Consider the following 20692-nt stretch of genomic DNA (forward strand, 5'->3'; position numbering starts at 1 on the left):
CAGAATTTTATTCTGAATGTTTTGAAGCGTTTTCTTCCTGGTGGAACAACAACTTGACTAAATTGGTACTGCATAAAGCATGGCTGGTCTGAAAATTTGTTTATAAATTAACAATTTGTTTTTTTAGACAGAGCTTAGAATTTCTGTTTATAAGAGGATATAAACCTTTAATATATTTATTACACTTTGCCTGGATTCCTTCAATGTGATCCTTGAAAGTGAGTTTTTTGTCATACGTTAAACCTAAGTATTTAGCTTGATCAGACCATGTCAATTCCAAGCCATTTAATTTGAGAATGTGATTATTTTTTTTTATTCAATAGTATAATATATTTTTTGGAATCGAACCCGGGCCTTCGGGGTGACATGTGATTATTGTTTGGTTTAAGAAATGAAGCTCTTGGCTTATGAGGAAAGATAATTAATAGCGTTTTTGCTGCATTTGGTTTAATTTTCCATTTTGACAGATAATCACTGAAAATATTTAAACTTCTTTGTAGGCGACTGCAGATCACTCTTAGATTTCTACCTGTGGCTAACAGACTTGTGTCGTCACAGAAAAGCGATTTCTGACAACCAACGGGTAGATTTGGAAGATCAGAAGTGAAAATACGCTCGAACCCTGCGGAACATCGGCTCGTACGGGTAGCAATCAAGATTTACAATTCTGATAGCTAACCTGAAGAGTACGATCAATTAAATAATTTTGAATCATTTTGATCAAATAAATAGGAAACTGGAAATCAGACTTTTTGCTATTAATCCTTTGTGCCAAACACTGTCGAATGCTTTTTCTATGTCTAGAAGAGCAACTCCAGTGTATAACCCAGAAGATTTATTTGCTTTTATCATGTTCGTTACTCTGACAAGTGGATGAATAGTTCAATGTTCATGACGAAATCCAAACTGCTATGGTAAAAAAATTGAATTCGCATTTATATGAGACATCATTCTCAACAAGATAATTTTTTCAAAAAGTTTACTGATAGAAGAAAGTAAGCTAATTTTATCACCAGTATTTAATTTAATGGTTGATGTGACTCGGTCAGTCATGATTCTATCCTGAACGCTTTTTTCGAGTTAGCAGCAAAATTGTTGCTGATATTCTCAGTAATTGTACATTTTACCGAGACAATTACCGAGCAATCGGCGATGCGAATTTTTCCCGAATTGAGCTATAAAGTTTAAGTGTGTACTTGATTATGGTGGATACATGCGAGATTTGTTTTGCCGATGATTGTAAACAATATACAGTCAGTTAAAATTATCAAAAGCGTGTCGCCAAGCTATGGTATCTGTTGGTCCACCCGCCAGTTTTCGCCAAAAACGTGGCCTACTAACCTAAATTTCGATTCGAGATCAGAGCCGAGCTTTGCTTCTGAAACTGAAATGCTCGTCCATTGAATTTGATCCAAATCCGACCTCTGGTTCTGATATTGAAGAGTGAAATTGAGCTGAAATTGTTTTAATGGTTGGTGGTCATACAAGCCACGTTGAAAAATTTTCATATTAACATTTACTTGTGGAGATCAGTAAGGAGTGTATCGAAATTTAAGCTATCCACATACATTTGTGTTGTACGCATGTATTTGTGTTGGTTTTTATGCTCAGATCACAGCATGCTGTGCGTTTAGCTGTCAGCTTTCGTTTGTTTACTTGTTTGTGCTGTTGAAATTCTGCGTTTTCAAAATGTCGCGTATTGAAAAGGAAGTGAAAATTAAGGGTCTGGACACATGGCTAAGTGAGAAGGGTATTACTATGCGAAAATTGGCGAAGCGGTTTGGGATTCATCATGCCAGTGTTAAAACCATCATTAATAAGTTTGGGAAACACTATTCTTTGCTTTTCTTTACGTTTCGTCTTAGACTCGTCAGTGCAGAGCAGTTCAAATTGAACTGCTTATTGCAAACTTAAACAGTTCAACTTGAACCGCTAAGCAGACGTAAAATTAATGCTACTTGCAAAACACTTATCATTTGGTACCGACGAGTCTAAGACGAAACGTGCACTGACGAGTCTAAGACGAAACGTAAAGAAAAGTAAAAACGGTTATGTGCCCTAAGCACAAACATAGGCTAACCCCTAAATCACTATTCTTTGGATGAGCTACCAGGAAGAGGCAGAAAACCCAGTTTTTCCAGCCCGAAACTGGACCAGAAAGTGGTATCTCTAATCATGAAGAACAAATCAATGTTAATACATGATTTGGTAAAAAAAGCATGAACGAGTGTCGAAATGATCCAGCATATCGAGAGGCGGAATCACCTGATGACCTGCAAGAAGCAGAAAATCTCGAAACGAAATGTAGAACAGAAAAAGCGAGCAGCAACAAGGGCCCGAAAATTGTATTCGCGTCTGTTGCAGTGTCCGAATGCATGCGTTTTGATGGACGATGAGAATTATGTAAAGGAGGACTCAAAAACCCTTCCAGGTCCACAATACTTTACTGTCGTCGTTGGGGAGGATGTGAGCGATGCGGACAGGTCGATTCAAGTGGAGAAATTCGGTCGAAAGGTACTGGTATGGCAAGCAATATGTTCCTGTGGTTTGAAATCAACCATTTTTACACTACCGGAACTATAAATGCAGAATCGATTATCGATCTGAGTGTCTCCAGAAGAGATTGCTGCCTTTATATTAGAAGCATAGTACACCTCCACTGTTTTGGGCGGTTTTAGCGTCGGCTCACTATGCCAAAACCACTCTCAATCAGCTTGCGGAAAAGGGTATAAATTTCGTTGAGAAAAATATCAATCCATCAAATTGCCCTCAGCTTCGGCCCATCGAACGTTACTGGACAATCGTGAAGAGGGTCTTCAAGAAGATTGGTAAGGCAACTGAGAACATGCAAGAGTTCAAAAAAATTTGAGCTGAAGCGTCCAAAAAATGCGATACAATACTTGTCCGGAACTTGATGAAGAACGTTCGATCAAAAGTTCGAAAATTCGCGAAGAAATAACTTAAATTTCATCCGGTTTTCATTATGCTCAAGTTTAACCTCGTACAATAAAGGATTAATTTTTAGTTTGAATAAAATATCGTTTTTTATCATAATTTAAAAGAAAAATTTGTGAATTGCTTATTTTCGATACACTCCTTAAAAGTAGGAGCAATCGTGAAATCAGGCTAGTTTAATTCGATGGCTGAATCGTTCTTTACAAAATCAGGCCTAAGTAAAAGGTATAATTGAGCCATAGGCTGCTATTGATTTTTTTCTAGATTCGAATTTCGGTTGCGGAGCTGCCCGAAAAAACTTGCCTCTTTTCATTCCATGCACAGTTTTTGCCTTTCTCTATAGAAAGGTATTAGAATTGCTGGAAAAACCGACTTTTGAACGGAGACTCGAAGACCCGTAGTGTTATATACCATTCGACTCAGTTCGACGAGATAGGAAAATGTGTGTGTGTGTGTGTGTGTGTGTGTGTGTGTGTGTGTGTGTGTGTGTGTGTGTGTGTGTGTGTGTGTGTGTGTGTGTGTGTGTGTGTGTGTGTGTATATATATATGTGTCCACTTTTAGAAGATATTTGAACGCGCTCAATTTTCTCAGAGATGGCTGAACCGATTTTAACAAACTTAGACTCGTTTGAAAGCTACTGTCGGGCCATTGATCAAGTTCGAAGATCAAATGGCTGTGACTTTTGGTTCCGGAGATATGATTGTATAAGTGACGTAACCGACAAAACGCGTTGTATTTTGGGATCACTTCTAATTTCGTAAAGCGTTAGCGCTCAAAAGGTTAAGCACCTCGGAAAATGTCCTCATGCAAAATTTGAGCTAAATCGGACATGTGTAAGGGGTGCTGCCCGGCGGTTAAGGTTTGAAAATTTTCAATCTTGAAAAATCACCATAGGGGGGAGTACATGAAATTTCCAAAATCGAAAATTTTTTTTGATGCCGAAACTCTTAAAACTGCATGAAAAGTCGAGATTTAGTGTCATCTAAAAAAAAATTTTTTTATGAAAATATCAACTTTCTGGGACTTAGAAAAAGTCTCAAAAAGTCGATTTTTTCAAAAAAATTTTTTTTCGAGATGACACTAAATCTCGACGTTCCAAGAAATTCTAAGTTTTTTGGCATCAGAATTATTTTTTCGATTTCGGGGGGCAACGCAAATGTCAAGCACTAGTTTGGAAAAATGATGCTGACTGTGTGACATAAACACTGAAGCATGCTTTTGTGAACTACTCAAATCAATCTGAATCAATTGGGATCAAAATTAGTATCCGAAATTATTTAATAAAAGTATGAAATATATTTTCATGAGACTGTTATGAAAGAAGAGAAAGGCATAATCACACCACTAGGTGTATTAAGAAGGGTTTTTTTTAATGTTTATGATAGTATGAGTGATAGTGATATGATATTTCAAGCCAAGGATTATATTCGGATTAGAAGATTGTCCTGAACAATAAATAATATTTATAAGTATATCTCCATATATACTCCCACTGGTCACATTTTTCGCATCACATTAATATCCTAACTTTTTTCATTGTAAACAAGACTGTGTATAATAAACCTAATGCTAATAATCAACGTTCAGTGACATAAATAGGTATCAGCTCGGAACTCTCTGAGTCGTCCTGATGTCGAAGAGTCTACGTCTGCTTCTTAATAGTTACAAAATGTGCAAACCATATTATTCCGGTGAAGGTGCTTAACGATTCCTGCGGGTGCGGGTGGTCAGTCAAAATGGAAAGGTTGCCCTTCGAAGGAATCCCGCCAATAAGTTATGAATTAAATAACCGTTTACATAATTAGGATAAAATCGAAATAAATATGCGAGATTTGTCACTAATGTCACCTTCTTTTTTGTTTTTTTTTGTTATGTTCGAGGGAAACGTTGTCAGGCAAATAAGTTAGCTAGTTTATTTTTTTTTTTCATTAAATCCTAAGTCAATGCGAATTCCAGGTCGACTGCGCTTCACTAATTTAGTCATAATCTACCATCTAAAGGCACTACAACGTATGATACTGTCTCGAATCTAATGTTAAACGGAAATTTTGTTTCTCCTTCCCGCATTCTAATCATCCTTTGGCATTTCAAATACAGTGATAGTCAGGTCTTGGCGCGCCGTCCTCTACGTCACGTAAGCAACATTCTGAACAATGATTGCTTTTTATATACTGGCGCTACTTTCTGAAATCGATATTACAGTGGGTAACACACCTCGTAGCAGTATGATTTTCGCTTTCAAATTTATTTAAAAAGTTCCTGATCGGCCTTTGCCTAACCTTTCTCTTAACCGCTGCTGTTTCGATGGGTTTTTACTGGTTTTGCTTCTTCGTCATCCGACCCTTCATGTTACGTTCGCTGATGACACACAAATCGCTCGCAGTCATGCTGCCGGATGGCATCGGTTACCTCCGATAGGTGGTTGGTCAGTGTCGCCCCCAGCGTTGGATGCATCCTAAAATGAGTGAAATGCTGAATGAATGACTGGAAGCCAATAATTCCAAATTGTATCATATCATGTTGAATAATTATATATTTTTGACAAATTTTTCAATTGTAGTTATGTAATTTACATGCTTCATTATACGGAGCCGGGTGTTAATAAAAAAAACTACATATCATTAAAAAACGGTTTGAATTGACTTATATTTTCACTAGCCATAATAATGTCATTCTCTTGTCCGATTTGTTCAGTACGAGCTATTGCACATAACGGTAACTATAAATAGGGCTATTGTACCAATAGTCCGCTCATTAGTAGAGTCGTCATGTTATTTTGCCGATTACTCATCTTTCAATCAACGAATTGTGAAGGAATACCACGGAAATAATAGTGCGAAAAAGAAGCTGTTGCTCGGCTAAGAAACAGACCGAATGCTTTTTACGTTCTCTGTTATTCTCCCTCGAACAGGTGAATTCGCAAGGGTGCTGCGGTGCGGTTTTTTACATAGCATATAACAAAGTAAGCAAAAAGAAATTTTACGCAATTTAATTTTTTGAAAATTTTTGTTTTTCTTTCATCGATCAAATTTTGGCTTGAAATTTTCAAAAGAATAAAACTCAACCACAGCGAGCCTCCGTAAATTTGTTGATATGTTATGCGAAAAAGTCAAAATTTAAAACAAAATTATAAAAAAAGCTTCGTCAAAAAAGGAAACAATCTGCGTTTTTAAACACAAAAAAAAACAACTTAGTTTTTTTAAGGAAGTTCGTAGTTTTTTAAACAAAATATCCAAAGAATTAAAAATTAATTTTTTTATGTGGAACATATCTTTATTTTCTATATAGGGGTGCAAATCATAAACTCAAGGAAAAATACACATAGAAATGTGGTCAGGTTTTAAACACTTACAGCTCAGTCTATTTTGTATCAATTATAAATATTTTTTCATCATTTGATTGGAAATGTTTCTACGTTTCGATTTGAATGTATCAAGCCACGTATTTTCAATTATTTATGTTTGAAATTTTGATTAGTAGCGAGTAGTGTCCTATTTTGTCTGCTAAAAATCTCCGGCATACCGGATTTCCGTGCCATAGACGACGGTTTTGAAGGAGTAAGCGATATATCAAATGGAAAGCATCGCTCCGATTGGTCAATCGATGCAAAAGCGAAGCTGTTGGATGCACGCGAATCTATAAATAGAAGCGAAATTATAGCTTCAGTCATACGCGTAGCCTGCTAGAGGTAGGTTGTTGCTAGATAGCAAAACAAAAAGTTCCATACAACGATTTGAAGCTTTAATTGGCTTGCTTTGATCTTGTGTAATGCAAGCTCGGATGGAATTCCATGTTATGTCGTTTCGCCTGAGAAATTGACAACTGCCCCAGAGTAAATTTTGAGTGCTTAAAATTAATTTCTAATTTTTATAAGATGAACTCGATTGATAATGAGAAAAAGTTTATCGCTTCAACCGAAATCGCGGAGTGGTAGAGAAACTTAACGTTATAAAAATAACTGATTGCATACAGAACTTGAACACAAGCTTGGCGAACAGAAGCTTATATATCGAAATCCGTATCGCAAGTATGTACAAAGATACAATTGCATACATTTGGGATATTGATGTAATTTCGTCGGCTATAAAACAAATACAAATCAAGACAAACGATATTCGGTGTTGGTTCCTAATCAAGATCAATCTAAGCAGACTCTCGTGCAATTGCGGATTCAAAAGTGTGACAAATGATTGAACTGTTTGATTGTAGATCATTAGAAATTTTGGTTGCCTTGTTCCACATCAATGGCTTGAACAACATGGGGCTGATCCTTGTAGGTGTTTTGTAGATGACTGATTTCAACATTACAAGCTATGCAATGACTGCAATGTACGCTTAGAATGTGCAAAGGCTGCAAAGTCTGTTGAAACAGAAAGGCCAAATTCCACAAAAGGAATGTAATGCCAGGACTTTACTTTTTAGACACGTTTGGAAGTGACTATTGGTTCATTAAACATGTTTGAAGTGCAAATGGTTGTTTCTTAAGCTACGATCAGACTAGCCAGTTCATCTGCCACAGACAAGTATTTTTTCGACAATTTATATTTGGTCTGGCAATGTAATCACACTATTCACAGTTAAACGACTGCAACAGTCAAGTTTGACTGTCGACATTGACATTGACAACGCGGTTCGGAGAGAAGTGAGTACATACATGTAGTTGAGAGATAGAACTAGTGTCTAATACTCGTTAATCGATTTTGATCGATTTTAAGTACTTTTTTGTAAAATAAACATTATTTGTGTATAGAACTAAAGAGCCGCAGCATCTTATCCAAAGAGCCTTGAGCTATCCTGATTCTCGAATTCCTGTTCCTGAAATAGTGGTCATATACTCAAAAATGGAACTCACTCACTTTTCGTAGAGATCGCTTGGCCGATATTCACAAATTTAGATTCAAATAAAAGGCCAAAACACCTTAACTTTGCGCGGATGCAAGTGCTCAAAATTTCTTTTTTGTCATTTTTAAAATTATAAGTATTTAAAATTTAAACCGTCGTTTAAAGTACGATGGCCGAATCATATAAAATTTTATAAAATTGACTAAATTTCGAAGAACACCACATATATGAGAATGTGAGAATATGAGTAATACGAGAAAGCCATCAATACACCACTAGGTGGATTAAAACAGGTTTTTTATTACTATCTGGTTTCTACACATTAGAAAAAATTTGTTCACGAAACCAAACCTCTTGAGGAAAACCACGTGTACTCACTTCTCGCACTGGTACTGGAACGTTTTGCTTTGTGTTTGGATGAAATAAACAAGTTTTTGGTTGTCATAGAATCTGTGGCAGACAACTTCTGCACAACAGTTTCAGAAACAGTCTAATTTGTCTATACAGTCCTCAACTGTTTGTCTGTCGACAGTTACATTTACGTCTGTGATTACATTGTCACAGACAATGAACAGAAAATGACAAGAAATTACTGTCATTCACAGCTTCGCTTGCAAACAATGAGAACGAAATCCATGTACAGTCAATGATATAAGAGGGGCAGTAGTTTCAAAATTGTGTTTTTTCTTTCATTTGCTCTTTCAGACATTTGCAATTTTCAGTGAAAATCCCATAGTATGCATTGTCGATATTCAACCGAAGCTGTGAGAATTGAAAATGACAGAAAAAGATTTCACAATTACTTTTACCTGTTGGTGCTCGAATTTGTAGTAGTTTTGGTTTCCATAGAGGTTCTGGGATGTAATTACTTCGATTTGTCATATTTTAGTCACTTTCAATAGCCAAGCGTCACAGATTTTCAATACATCGATGAAAGAATGAGATTTGGTTTCGTCTTGTCATAGAGGAAAGAGTAACGTTGGTAATTATACTCTCTCATTTTTTCCATGAGAAACGAAAAAGCTTCGTCTCTCTTCGTTTGTTCTGGTGTCGGTCATTTACGAATGAGACAGTAAAACATTGAAAATGAGACTGTTGGAATGGTTTCTCTCATTGAGAATGCGTGACAATTTTAAGCTCTGGTCACAGATAATCTGCACACTTTGACTGCATACAGGTGGACAGTTAAACCGATTCTGACTGCTTGCAGACAACTGCGAACCGATTACACTATATTACAGTCAAACTGCACAAGTTTGTGCAGTAAACTGGCTAATGTAATCGTAGCTTAAGTTTTAGAGATATGATCGTTCAAGTGACGTAATCGACAAATGATTTTTTTACTATCCTCAGTTCAGAGAGTGACCTATGACATTCAAACACGGGTATACATCCATTGCCGGTATCATGATTAAAAAATTATGTTAATTATGAAACATGTCTTCTTATGGGATCATGCCTATTACTGATGATTCTATGAGCAAAATGATTCATATCATGAGCAATAAATCATCATTTTGCTCTTAGAATCATCAGTAATAGGCATGATTCCATAAGAAGACATGTGTCATGATTTTCATAATTTCTTAAATATTCTTAATAATTAAATTCAAACAATTTTACACCGTACACTCAAAACATCATTTGCTTGCAAAAAATCGAATTTCTTAAGAAGAGAAGAAGAAACTCGACGCAACGAATGTTTTTTATCTTTTAATTCATTTTTACACCGCGATCTAAACTGACATGTTGCAAATAATAAACTGTCAAAGTTAGGAATCGAGCAGTGGCGTGACATGTGTCGACAAGTTAAGTCCGTATTCGAGCGAGTTGCGCTGCGGTACGCTCCGCGCGTGCGGGTCGTGGTTGAAAAATTCACTGCTCTGAAAGTATTAATCTTTCCACTCTGAAACTTTTCCAAGATTGAGTTAAACCCTTAAGGCTTCTTTTTTCAACTAAAAATAGAAAAAAAATTAGGCCCAAGTTTGAAATTTTGTTATTTGTTTATTAATTCTGGTTTTCATTAAGTATACTACAAAGGTTGTTTTTGGAATCGCTGATTTGAAAGCTAAGGAAAAGACGCACATTTCATGCCTTGGAAGAATTTTTGTATCTTTATTAGATTTTGCAGTATAGGCTGTTGTTGTTTTTTGAAATTTCCGTCTTTTTAGTAAACGGAAATTTCAAAAAAATCATATCTCGAAAATTCCACGTACCATATTGAAATAAAAAAATACGTGTCCAATATTTTCGAGTTCTTTACCGAAAGACAATAGTTAAATGAAAAAAAATATTTTTGGGTGGCTGATTTTGCGTGGAATGCCCCATATATAAAAAAACACAAACACAGAAAACTGTTGAAAGAACAAAAACACGCTTACTCAATATCAATTAACTTTAGCCTCCGATTTCTGTCTGCAGAAACGAAAACTCCCATTGTTTCACGCTGTCACTTTCACCTGTTTCAAAGAAAGTGCACCGATCGAGTAATTTACCAATTATTTTGGGGGATTGTCGGACATTTTTCGTAAGTCCTTTTGAACTTTGCGTAGGCACGCAAGAGTCTGCTTTTGCAAATGTCTCATCTTTTATCGCTGCAGCAGCAACGAAAGCCGGCCACTGATAAAGTGAAGAAGAAAAAAAAAACAAAAGTTGGTTTGTGGAATGAGCTCGCGAATTTTCGAAAGTGATTCGGGCTGTAGATGGGCATAGCTGGCGGTTGGATGGGGCAAGAGCAGATACTAAATATGCACTTCTCTGCCGCGGAAATGAGCAACAAAAATGGAGCAGGCGCGGCCGAAACAAAACCATTCATGAGAAAGTTGTAATGTTTTATAACTGGTCCCAAAACGTGTTGCGTGAATGATAGCCGGTCGGAGTAAACAAAACAACAACGACAAAGTAAAGTCCTTACGGCGAAACGTTGCGTGTTTTTTTTTCTTTTGTGTTTTTGATTCATACTCACATCTCCAGCATGGTGTACATTTTCTTCTCCATCAGCACCACGTCGTCGGCCCCTTGATGGACCATGACCAGACAAAAGGTTCTTTTGGCACAGGAAGGATTTTTCCAATCGGTCTGCTTGAGCTGCTGCTCGAATGCCACCCGCGACGGACGAGGGAGATCACGTTCCACATCTTGCAGTGTTTGACCAAAAACCTCAGCATCCTCGCCCTCGATAGCTCGCCTTCGCCTATTGCGAAGCATCCTATCCGTGTTACCTAAAAATTGCACATTGTCATCGGTTGACTCCTCGCTTACATCCTCCGGCAACTTTAGGTCGATGATTTCGATCACATCACCCTGATCATCGAATTTGTCGTTACGAAAAATTTCATTGTCCTGTGCAGCGCTGTCATCCAAAAGCTGATAACTGCCATCCACGGATCGTTTTGAGCGGCGTGATTCCATCACATTTTCCACCGGATCCAACCGGGTGACGGCCGTCGACGGAACGAACAGATAGTATTTATCTGGACGAGATTCGGTTCCTTCTAGAGCTCGTTTGTGCTGCAGTTCATCCAATTCCATAACGAGCTGCTCGCCGGATCTTCGCAGCATATCCAGATCGAAAAATCGACCAACAGCGACGGCCCCGAGTCCCAGCGCAGCTCCACCGGCGAGCATACCTAAAGCCGGCAGAACAATTGAACCTGTAGCTGGTGCCACCACCAGATCAGCTTTGTCCTTAGCTTCATTAGTCTTCTTGACAAATCCCAAATTTTTGGATATTTTGTGACCGGCCTCGACGAGCGGATCCAGCACCGGTTTTGTGAATTCGTGCACCGTGTGGATTCCGGTTTGAAAACTATCTTTCACTTTTTCCGTTAGCTTCATCCAGAGCGGTCGTTCGGGTTTCACACGACGGATGAATCCGTAGGTGTACGGATAGGTTGCCGGCATTTTGACCGGCTGGTACAGTTCGTCGTAGGGAGCTTTTGTCGGAAACTTGACACCGGGCGGATGGTCATAATAATCTTTACCCATCATTGCCGGTTCGATTGCGAACGGAGAGTGATCGTTGTGTTTAGCGAACTCCACATTAATAATTTTTTTCGTAGCCTTTGGAGTTGGTTTGTTTTCCGGAGGGACAAACTTCGCCGGCTGCACACCCAACTCTGGATGGGCGTATTGAAGCACTGGTTTTCGCGAATCTTCCAATTCGTTCTGTTGCTGATTGGAACCCGGGAACGAGTACAGTTTCGAAACCGGATAGACCGGATTTCCTGGATTCTGCAGCATTCTTCGTTGAATTTTGGGTTGTTCTGCAAAAATCTCTTTGTTCGGTGTCCTCGCCATGTAGTAGTGCTTTCGACTTTCCTGATCGTTAATTTTTTTGATGTAGTCGATCAACTTAGCGTTCGAAACCCGGGCATTGTCTGCTCGCGAAAAGGGGCCAATGTTCGCCGGCATCCTCACCATTGGCATCGGATCCGCATCGTTAACTCGCACACTGGATCGCAAATTGTCTTCCACGCTGAATGGGCCGAAACTTTTCGGTTTGTCATTCAAAGGAAAATTATCGGCTGTCGTGAATGGACCGATGCTGCGTCTTCGTCCCGTTTCACCACTTGATGGACGGGCAAATATCAGCTGACCATAGGCGTCTCCCGTACCTTCCATCCGTTTCGGAATGTGACCTTTTTCGTACGGTACCAGTTCGCCGTTGATTACTCGAGCATTTCTCCATACCTGTTTTTTATCTGCCTCATCATCCGGTACTCGAATTCCGTGCACTACCGGAATTCCATCTTCTCCTATTTCCTGTAAAGCTCTGGGCTTCTTTTTAGTTTTATTACCGAATGGATTATCTTTCATATAAACAGCGTCCGAATTGACGACGACAGGTGCAGGGACATTGGCAGCCATAGTTTCATCAACTGGACGGTTACTGACCGCTATTCGGACCGGTCGTCGATCGTTCTTGATCGAACTTTCGTCTTCGTAATACCTAGCCGGTCGTTCGATTCGATTCACGTGCTCCAGAAATGCGTTAATTATGTCCATAGATCCTGGCGAGTTGTCACCCGTGACTCGGTATCCATCGGAAGCAGTCGGTCTGCTGTTTTGGGACAACGGAACTCCCCAGGAAATTCCACTCTTTTCGTCTCGCTTCTTCACGATTATTTCAACCATCCGACCGTTATTCGAACGAACGTTCAGCTTTTGAACATTGTCCGGGTCGAGACTTCGGGCCACTTTCAGTTCTGTTCGGGTAAAGGTCGGTCGCAGAAATCGAAACTTTGGTTCCGGTGGCAGTTCGGGAGACATCGAAAACGACGACGATGACGAGGATAACGGTGATGTTACGGTTATGGTAGCATTTCCGGTGGATTGTGCTTGGGTGGTACAGCCGAGCAAAAGCCAGAGACTTAGCATCGTCAGGGGTCGATAAATCTGTGGGGATAGGAGAGAGTAAAGAAATTGATTAATTTTCTTTTTGTTACTGGATTTTATATCAACCAAGAATTACTCAATGAACATTAGATTAGTTTGTAAGCGACAGTTTCTCTTTATTTACTTTCTCTTTCAATTATTACGACATATTCCTGTATTTTCAGATAATTATTTCAGTGAAGAAGAAAAGTTGATAATTTTAGTTATTAATCTCTGAAAATAGGTTATTTAGGGGTTTGGCTAAATGCCGTTTTGTGCTTTGGGCATATAACCGATTTCACTATTCCTTACGTTTCGTCTTCGACTGGTCAGTGCAGAGCAGTTCAAATTAAACTGCTTAGTGCCAAAACTTAGACTGTTCCATTTGAACCGCTAAGCAGATGTAACTTCACGTCTGCTTACCCGAATAGAGCGTGAGATCAAAAAGAAAACTCAATTTGATGTTGTGCTGTTCGTATGTATCGATTATTTAATTTGCTATCGTTTTGGTCGTTTTAACGGTTGAAGGATAAAAATCGAAAACAAAACAAATACTGTGTGACATCAAACTGAAAACTAGCTTTGCTCTCAGTGAAAGCACATTGAAAACTTAATATTATGTAGATTTTCTCGAAATGACACGTCACGAGCATAAGCTAAAAATAGAACAGCCAAAAAAGGTCCGGGATAGAATACATTTAGGCGATATTACTCGCAAGCAAGAAAAAGATTTTATGCAAGCTCCATATTAGTCGCATTGTGATTGCTATGGACTGTAAGTGCTAGCTATTAGAAGACGGAAAATGTTCGGTCATATGACAAGCTGTGTTGTTTTACAAAGTTGTATGCAGGTAGTTTCTGTCAATGCACACTCGTTGCGTCGCTTCCATCCCGCATCCACCGTGGCTATTTGATCACAGTATAAAAATGTTCTCTTTGTCCTTCTCATATCCAAAGCTGTAGCATTCAAACATTATAACATTACATTGAGTTATCTACTTGATCTCACACAACTCTAGGTTCTGAAATCTGAGACATTCAATGTTCGATGTTCGAACTTCGTAAACAATGAATTTTTCCATACTGTTGGACAGAGAGGGCATTTCACCAGAGTGATACACGCTGGCGTCAGATTCTTGTCCACACCGAGGATGCAAAAAATGAAGCATCGCACAAAGAGGAAAGCGCACTTCTTCTCAGTGTCGAATAGACAGCATTTGAGTGTGTGCTTGTGGTTAAAGCAGCTGGCGCGAGTGAAACACATTCTCTTCGCATGAATCGCTCTCACGCGCCCTTGTCTAAATACACCCAAGTGACCAATGGCACGTGATGATGAGCGAACACTTCTGTGAATTTCAATTAATAGAGAGTAGATCTGGCCTTGCTATGAAAAATTTGCAAGGAAAACCGAAAATGCGATAAATTGTTTTATTTTGCTGATTTTGCGTGTCCACGCTTCTTCTACGCAAACCATACAGCAGAGTGCTCACCGGCGTGTACACCTTTGTGAAAGTATCTGCATCCACCTCAGAGAATTTATTAGCTAATGCTCTAGCACTTTGGTGGGATTCAGTGGAAGAGGTAAAAGGAAATAAACAAACGCACTCATGATGCGTGCACACTTTATACAGCAGTGGTGTATATATGTGCAAGAGAAGAGCTCTCGTTAAAGTTGTCAGTGCGAGGAGAGAAATTTTGCTTGCTCGTCGTCACACAGAGGAGATGGACATCTCTGCTGTTGGATAAAAAGTTATGGGTATTTTCAGATTGGCTGTTGGATATAAAGTTATGGGTATTTTCGGGTTTGGCGAGTAGATTATTTTCGCCATCCAGGTCCCCGGTTTTTTGATGCACTGAAAATAATGGTCTAAAAACTTTGGAATGAGCTTCGCGACGTCGTATGATTACAAATATCGAAACACATAAGCTCCTTCTACGGCTGACGATCAGCGAGATGGGAATGCCAAAGCCACTATTCAGATTGACCTGCTTCAGACAAACGTGGTACCGATGATCGCCAATTTATCTAATGTCTCCCAGACGTGTGGTTTGGTTAAAAAGAAGGAACATTATTTGCGTAAAGGTTAAAAAAAAAGGCGGATGGGTAATGTCAGAGACATAACTGGATGTCGTGAATACGAAAACAACTGACATGTTCCTTAACACTTCCGAATATCAATTAGTTGATCAATTGTATGAAATTGTATGTAGAATTTGAAACGATGCACCTAAACTAAAGTACACATTAGTTACATTTAACATTCTGAAACACAAATATTATGAAATAACCAGTATAGTTCTTTAAAATAAAATAATGGTGGCTCTGAAAAGAACCTTTTATGAAAGCGTTTGTGATGGAGAGTGATAAGTTGAATTCGAATTCCGATGGATGCCGCTGACTTCCGTCATCTAATTCCAGGCTGAACTGTTGTACGTGGGTGCGATACTGATATGGTTGGTGTAGGTGTAGCCTTTACAACCGATTATAATCTTCCAATAAAGAAAACATTAATTCGCTTGGTTGATCAATGATACAATAGGCCTAATTTATTGAACGAAACTATCAATATTCTATAGGGATTCGTTTCTAGCATTCAGAAGGGTCAAATTGCGTAATTCTCTACAACATTACACTCTGGAACATTTTTCGCAAAAAAAAGAAGGCTTCAGTTGATCTCGACTACTGTGAATTTCACACAGCGAAAAGGGCAAAAATCTAACCAAACTGTTCTAGATTTGCACTAAACTGAGGATATTTCCTTTCGCTTTGCGAACAACAAATCCTAATAGTTCTTTAGAAAATTTTTAGAGCCTTTAGAACGACTGATTTTGTGTGATGCTCTTCACCGTTGCTTTTTCACCAATGAAAATGACTGGCAGCTGTGACGTAATCGCTCTTGTCGGAAGCGAAACTAGCTTTGCAAACTACACAAAATACATCTGCTCGCAGTGGCGATAGAATCCAAACTGATCCAATTTTTGTTAGGAGCTTTCTTTTTACGTGATTTCGGTTGTGGCTTTTTCACTAATGGGCGGTCCTAACGGCTATAAAAATAGCCGCATACAGATTTTTAATGTCGATTATTTCATTTCGGATTTGTATTTCATTGAAAGAAACTATCGGGATGCTGTACGGGATTCATTCCTGCCTTTCAGAAGGACCAAATTGTGGAACTCACTACGATATTCAACACTTTTCGGAACATGTTTATCGAACGATTTGTTGTACAGCAGCAGATATTTAGTTCTCTTCCTCAGAACGCGTTCTGATTGGCTGGTGTTGACATGGGTCAAAAGAGACAGGTTTTTCAATAGTGTACTATTGAAATACTTCAATGCTTTTGCTATACACGTTTAAGATGAAAAAGTTCAAAATTCTATTGGTAGTTAGATTATATAAATCCTTTCACAGATCACTGAGCTATGAGCTTTGAAAATACGAGAAAGGCAAACGCGCCTTATGAATTATCCTCTTTGATACTCGTTTATACCAAACATTTCAGAAAAGTTTAATTTTCAATTATTTCAGATTATGTCACACAACTGAAAATTTTATCATAAAATTGTGATCATATTTCCGATGGCGTGAAGCAAAAATTATGTTGATTCGTTAGATACAACAAGAGATATTCACGATCAAAAACTTATCATTCTCTCAGAGGGTAAATTTTGAAAAGGCACCCCATAGTAAAGTAAGTCATATTCACGACAATATTGAAAAAAAAAAATCTTTTCTTCGCTGTTATGGTTGCGGTCAACTGCAGGATCTTGGCAGGATGTCAAAGCATTTTTGTAAAAGGCAACATAGGATTGAAGGAATAATTTTTCCATTGAAACTTAACTTTGTATTTTTGTGTTGTCATTAGAAATTAGCTTAATTTCAATGGATTCACTAAGTTGTTGATTTTAATATTTTCATTTTTTGAGTTTCACAAAACTTTTGCCTTTAAACAGCAAAATAATAACATAATGTGATATTAATTGAAAATTTGATGAATCGATATCATATTAGGATTGCCAACTGATGTTGCTATCATAATCAGATTTCAATATGTTATCATTTTGATGTTAGACTTTACTCGAGTAGCGGTAGAAATTGAACTGCTCTGCACCGACTAGTCGAAGACGAAACGTAAAGAATAGTTCTGAAAATAGTTAGAGAGAAAGATTGCAGAAAGTACCGTAATAATCGAAAGAGAAACTAGTACAAAGAGAATCTGCCACCTAATCTATTAGGTTTTGTACGAAAATGTCATAACCTCAAAAAATGCACTGAATGAACATCATTTGACAGCAGACAGGTGGTTTGTTCACGTGCTCATTCTGATTTGAATACATGTTTTGGGAAAAATAAACAAACCAACGGTACATGTCAAACATGAACCTTATTCATCACGAGTTCATTTGTGATGTAATTTTGCAAAACCTAATCGTTCATCGAGATTTGATTTTACGAATTATATTATGCGAACCATTTAATGTGAATATTTTGCCCAAAACTTGTCATATTTATTGAATTTCTAAATAGTCCGAACTAATTCCGAATATTGGGAAATAATAACTCGATAACTACGATAACAATTACTGAATAGAAAAAGTACGGGTGTGTAATGTCAGAGACATGACTGGACGTCGTGAATATGAATAAAACTGACACGATTTGTTTATACTTTCGAATTCGAATTGATAGTTTATCGATTGTGTGAATTGTGAAACTTTCACTACTAGAATTTTAAACGATTTTTGACGTCGATTATCTTATTTCGGATTTGCATATTTCATTGAAAGAAACTATCAAGATGCTGTACAGGATTCATTTCTGCCTTTTAGAAGGACCAAATTGTGGAATTATCTATGGTTTTCGGCACAGTTCGAAAATTTTTTCTCAAACGATTTTCGCACAGCGAAAAATGCACATATCAGCAAATCAAATTATTTTGGATTTTCACTAAACTGATGATTTTTACCTTCGATTTGCAAAGAAGTTATCTCAATAGTTCTTTCGATAACATTTAGAGCCATTAGAACGGCTGATTCTGTATAATATTGTCCACTTTTCGTTTATCTCTCCAATGCAAACGACCAGCAGCTGATGCAATCGTTCTTGCTTGAATTGAACCTACCGACACATCCGCTCGCAGTGCCAAATGATGCATCTTTAATGTGTCTTCTCGACTTGACGACCGGAAGGCAATTGAGAACTACGACCTGAGCGTTTGAGGTTTTTAACCACGCAGAAGTTTCGCTCTCCGCTGCCGCTGTTTGAATGCGTCTTCTCGCCCCGGCGTCTGCTTCCATCCAACGCACAAGAAGAAATGATCGATTTTCGACCACAGTTCCCCTTTTATAGCGTTCAGTTGAAGATATGTACCTAACTACCTCGGAATCGTCGTCCCAGTGCGAAAAACCCAAGCCAAAGTAAAGAGTTTTTCGCATTGTTTTCAAATTTTGAGAGACTTATTTTTTTGTTATCTCACACTGTTCAAAATATTATACCAAATTCCTGGTCATATTTTTGATGAAATAGTGAAAGAATTATGTTGCTGCCATTAATGCAAGTCGAGATATTTTTTATTTATAATAAAATTTTTATTCTGGCCTTTTAGCGTAAAAGCTTTACGTGGTCGATTGGCTTACATTTTTGTTACTTAAAATTTTTTTGCTTTTGGATCTCATTCTTCTTGTCCAGTTTATCACATGGCTTACCATAGTGAAAAGCTTTTTGGCTTACCATAGTGAAAAGTGAATTGACATGTGGCCATCTGATTGTCATAGGTAACAAGTGATTTGCACGGGATTCTTGTATCCTGACCGAAAGTCACATAAGAAGGTATAGGCCTCTTCAAGCGCATGCGTAACAAACGTACGCCATTTAGAATACCGGGAAAAAAGTTCTTCCACTTTTCTTTTTCGATAGAGAGAATCTCTCCGTATTGTGACATAGTTTTGCGAATATAAGGAATATACTTGAATGTTGTACTTAATGTTCTCGTGCTCCACATAGTGCACATTATAAAACTGGATGTAAACAACATTATTCGCCTTATTGCATTGAAGTAAATGCACACGTTTAATGTCAAGATGCATTTGCTCCATAAGCAAACCTTCAAGTTCTTGTATCGTAGGTCGAATTTTGCACTGTCTGAAGTCAACAACAATTGTATTCTTTCGTGTCGGCGGTAGCTTTTGTTCGTTTAATTCACTCATTTCGAGGTCGTTCTATTGTTCACTACACAATACTGTACTTGGTTTATTCCGTCCCGAACGTAAGCGGTTTTGTTAAATCGACTGACTTGGATGAGATGTGAAAGCGAACTGAATACAAGTCGAGATATTCACGATTAAGTTCTGCGCCTAAGTCGTAAGCCCCTGATGGACAGTATTCATCATTCGGGTGAAATTTGATTTCAATTTCTTTCACGTCATTGGAATGGTCGAACCGTTGAATCGATGTTTATGGTCTACCAACACTTTAAACTATTTCAGTAATAGATTTGTTTAGTCTGCACAAGTTCATAATAATCTTCTTCGTTTTCTTCGTTCTTTCCTCTTCGTTTCTTCCTAGTTTTGTAAATCTGATCGCGTGATTGTCCAAAACAACCAAATTCTATTAAGAATAAATATTTTTGCATATCATATATAGTGTTACCAAAACTTTTGGATTGATTATAGCAATCATCTAATTTTTGGGACGAATTCTTTTGTTCCACCTGAAATGTAATTATGATATGTTTTTTGTTCAGAAGCAAATAAATAACGAGTATTCATACCCAACAACAGCGTTATGTACGAGAATAATTGCTCACTTGTTACAAAACGGAACAATAAGCTTATGAAGTTTATGATTTCTGACAAAAATAGATATATAGTATAAAGTGAAATGTTTACCGAATACAGTTGTAGTTCAATTGGATAAAGTGACAGACCATCGTCAAGTTTTCTCTAGGATACAATCATAACGATTACGTTATGTCTTATGTCTTTGGCATTACACACCCACCTTTTTCTATTCTGAGTGGACTGAAACCTGGTTGGATATTTTAATAAAAACTTCTAGGAACAACCCTATGAGACAGTTCAAACTGTTGACGTAGGACTATACAACTAGTGTCAAAATCACTGCTATCCTTTGTTCTGAATACTTAAGCCGCAGTGTTTTTGTGTTCCACGCGGAACGACCGAAATTAGCTCTGCGCTTAATTAGTTTTACTGTTTTCGAATTAGTTGTTCTTAACAACAAAATTGCCAAAATGCCTTATAAATTAGTAAAAATTCAAAATTTATTTTGCTGAAATAAAGCTTTTGTTTTTAGAGAATGTGAATTGGTGAATTTAACTAAAAAAATTGTCATTTTAACTATGGTTCTAGCATTTTTAAAGGAATAGATGTTAACAAATCCAAATTAGCAATATTAAGAATTTTGTAGTTGTCCTAAAAAATAGCTAACTAAAATCATTTTTTTTTCGCCAAAATGCTGATTTCGGTCTTTGCGTGGTATAAAAACTTATTTGTGTTTAT

At 37.7% G+C, this 20692-nt stretch overlaps 2 protein-coding genes across 7 annotated transcripts in view; both read right to left on the bottom strand.

Moving 5' to 3' along the window:
* The window catches only part of LOC131428368 (probable 4-coumarate--CoA ligase 1), a 286060-nt gene that overhangs the window by 256174 nt on the left and 9194 nt on the right, over positions 1-20692 (bottom strand). The window lies entirely within an intron of this gene.
* LOC131428364 (uncharacterized) overlaps positions 4414-20692 on the bottom strand; it is a 57769-nt gene continuing 41490 nt past the window's right edge. For all 6 annotated transcript variants that reach the window (XM_058592274.1, XM_058592272.1, XM_058592273.1 and 3 more), the window contains exons 3-4: positions 10764-13195; positions 4414-5411 (exon numbers count right to left, since the gene is read on the bottom strand). In XM_058592274.1, coding sequence (XP_058448257.1) covers positions 5306-5411; positions 10764-13195 — 2538 coding nt within the window. In that variant the 3' untranslated portion in view covers positions 4414-5305. The remainder of the gene's footprint in view (positions 5412-10763; positions 13196-20692) is intronic.

Source organism: Malaya genurostris, chromosome 2 (genome assembly GCF_030247185.1).
Source record: "Malaya genurostris strain Urasoe2022 chromosome 2, Malgen_1.1, whole genome shotgun sequence".
NCBI lineage: Eukaryota > Metazoa > Arthropoda > Insecta > Diptera > Culicidae > Malaya > Malaya genurostris.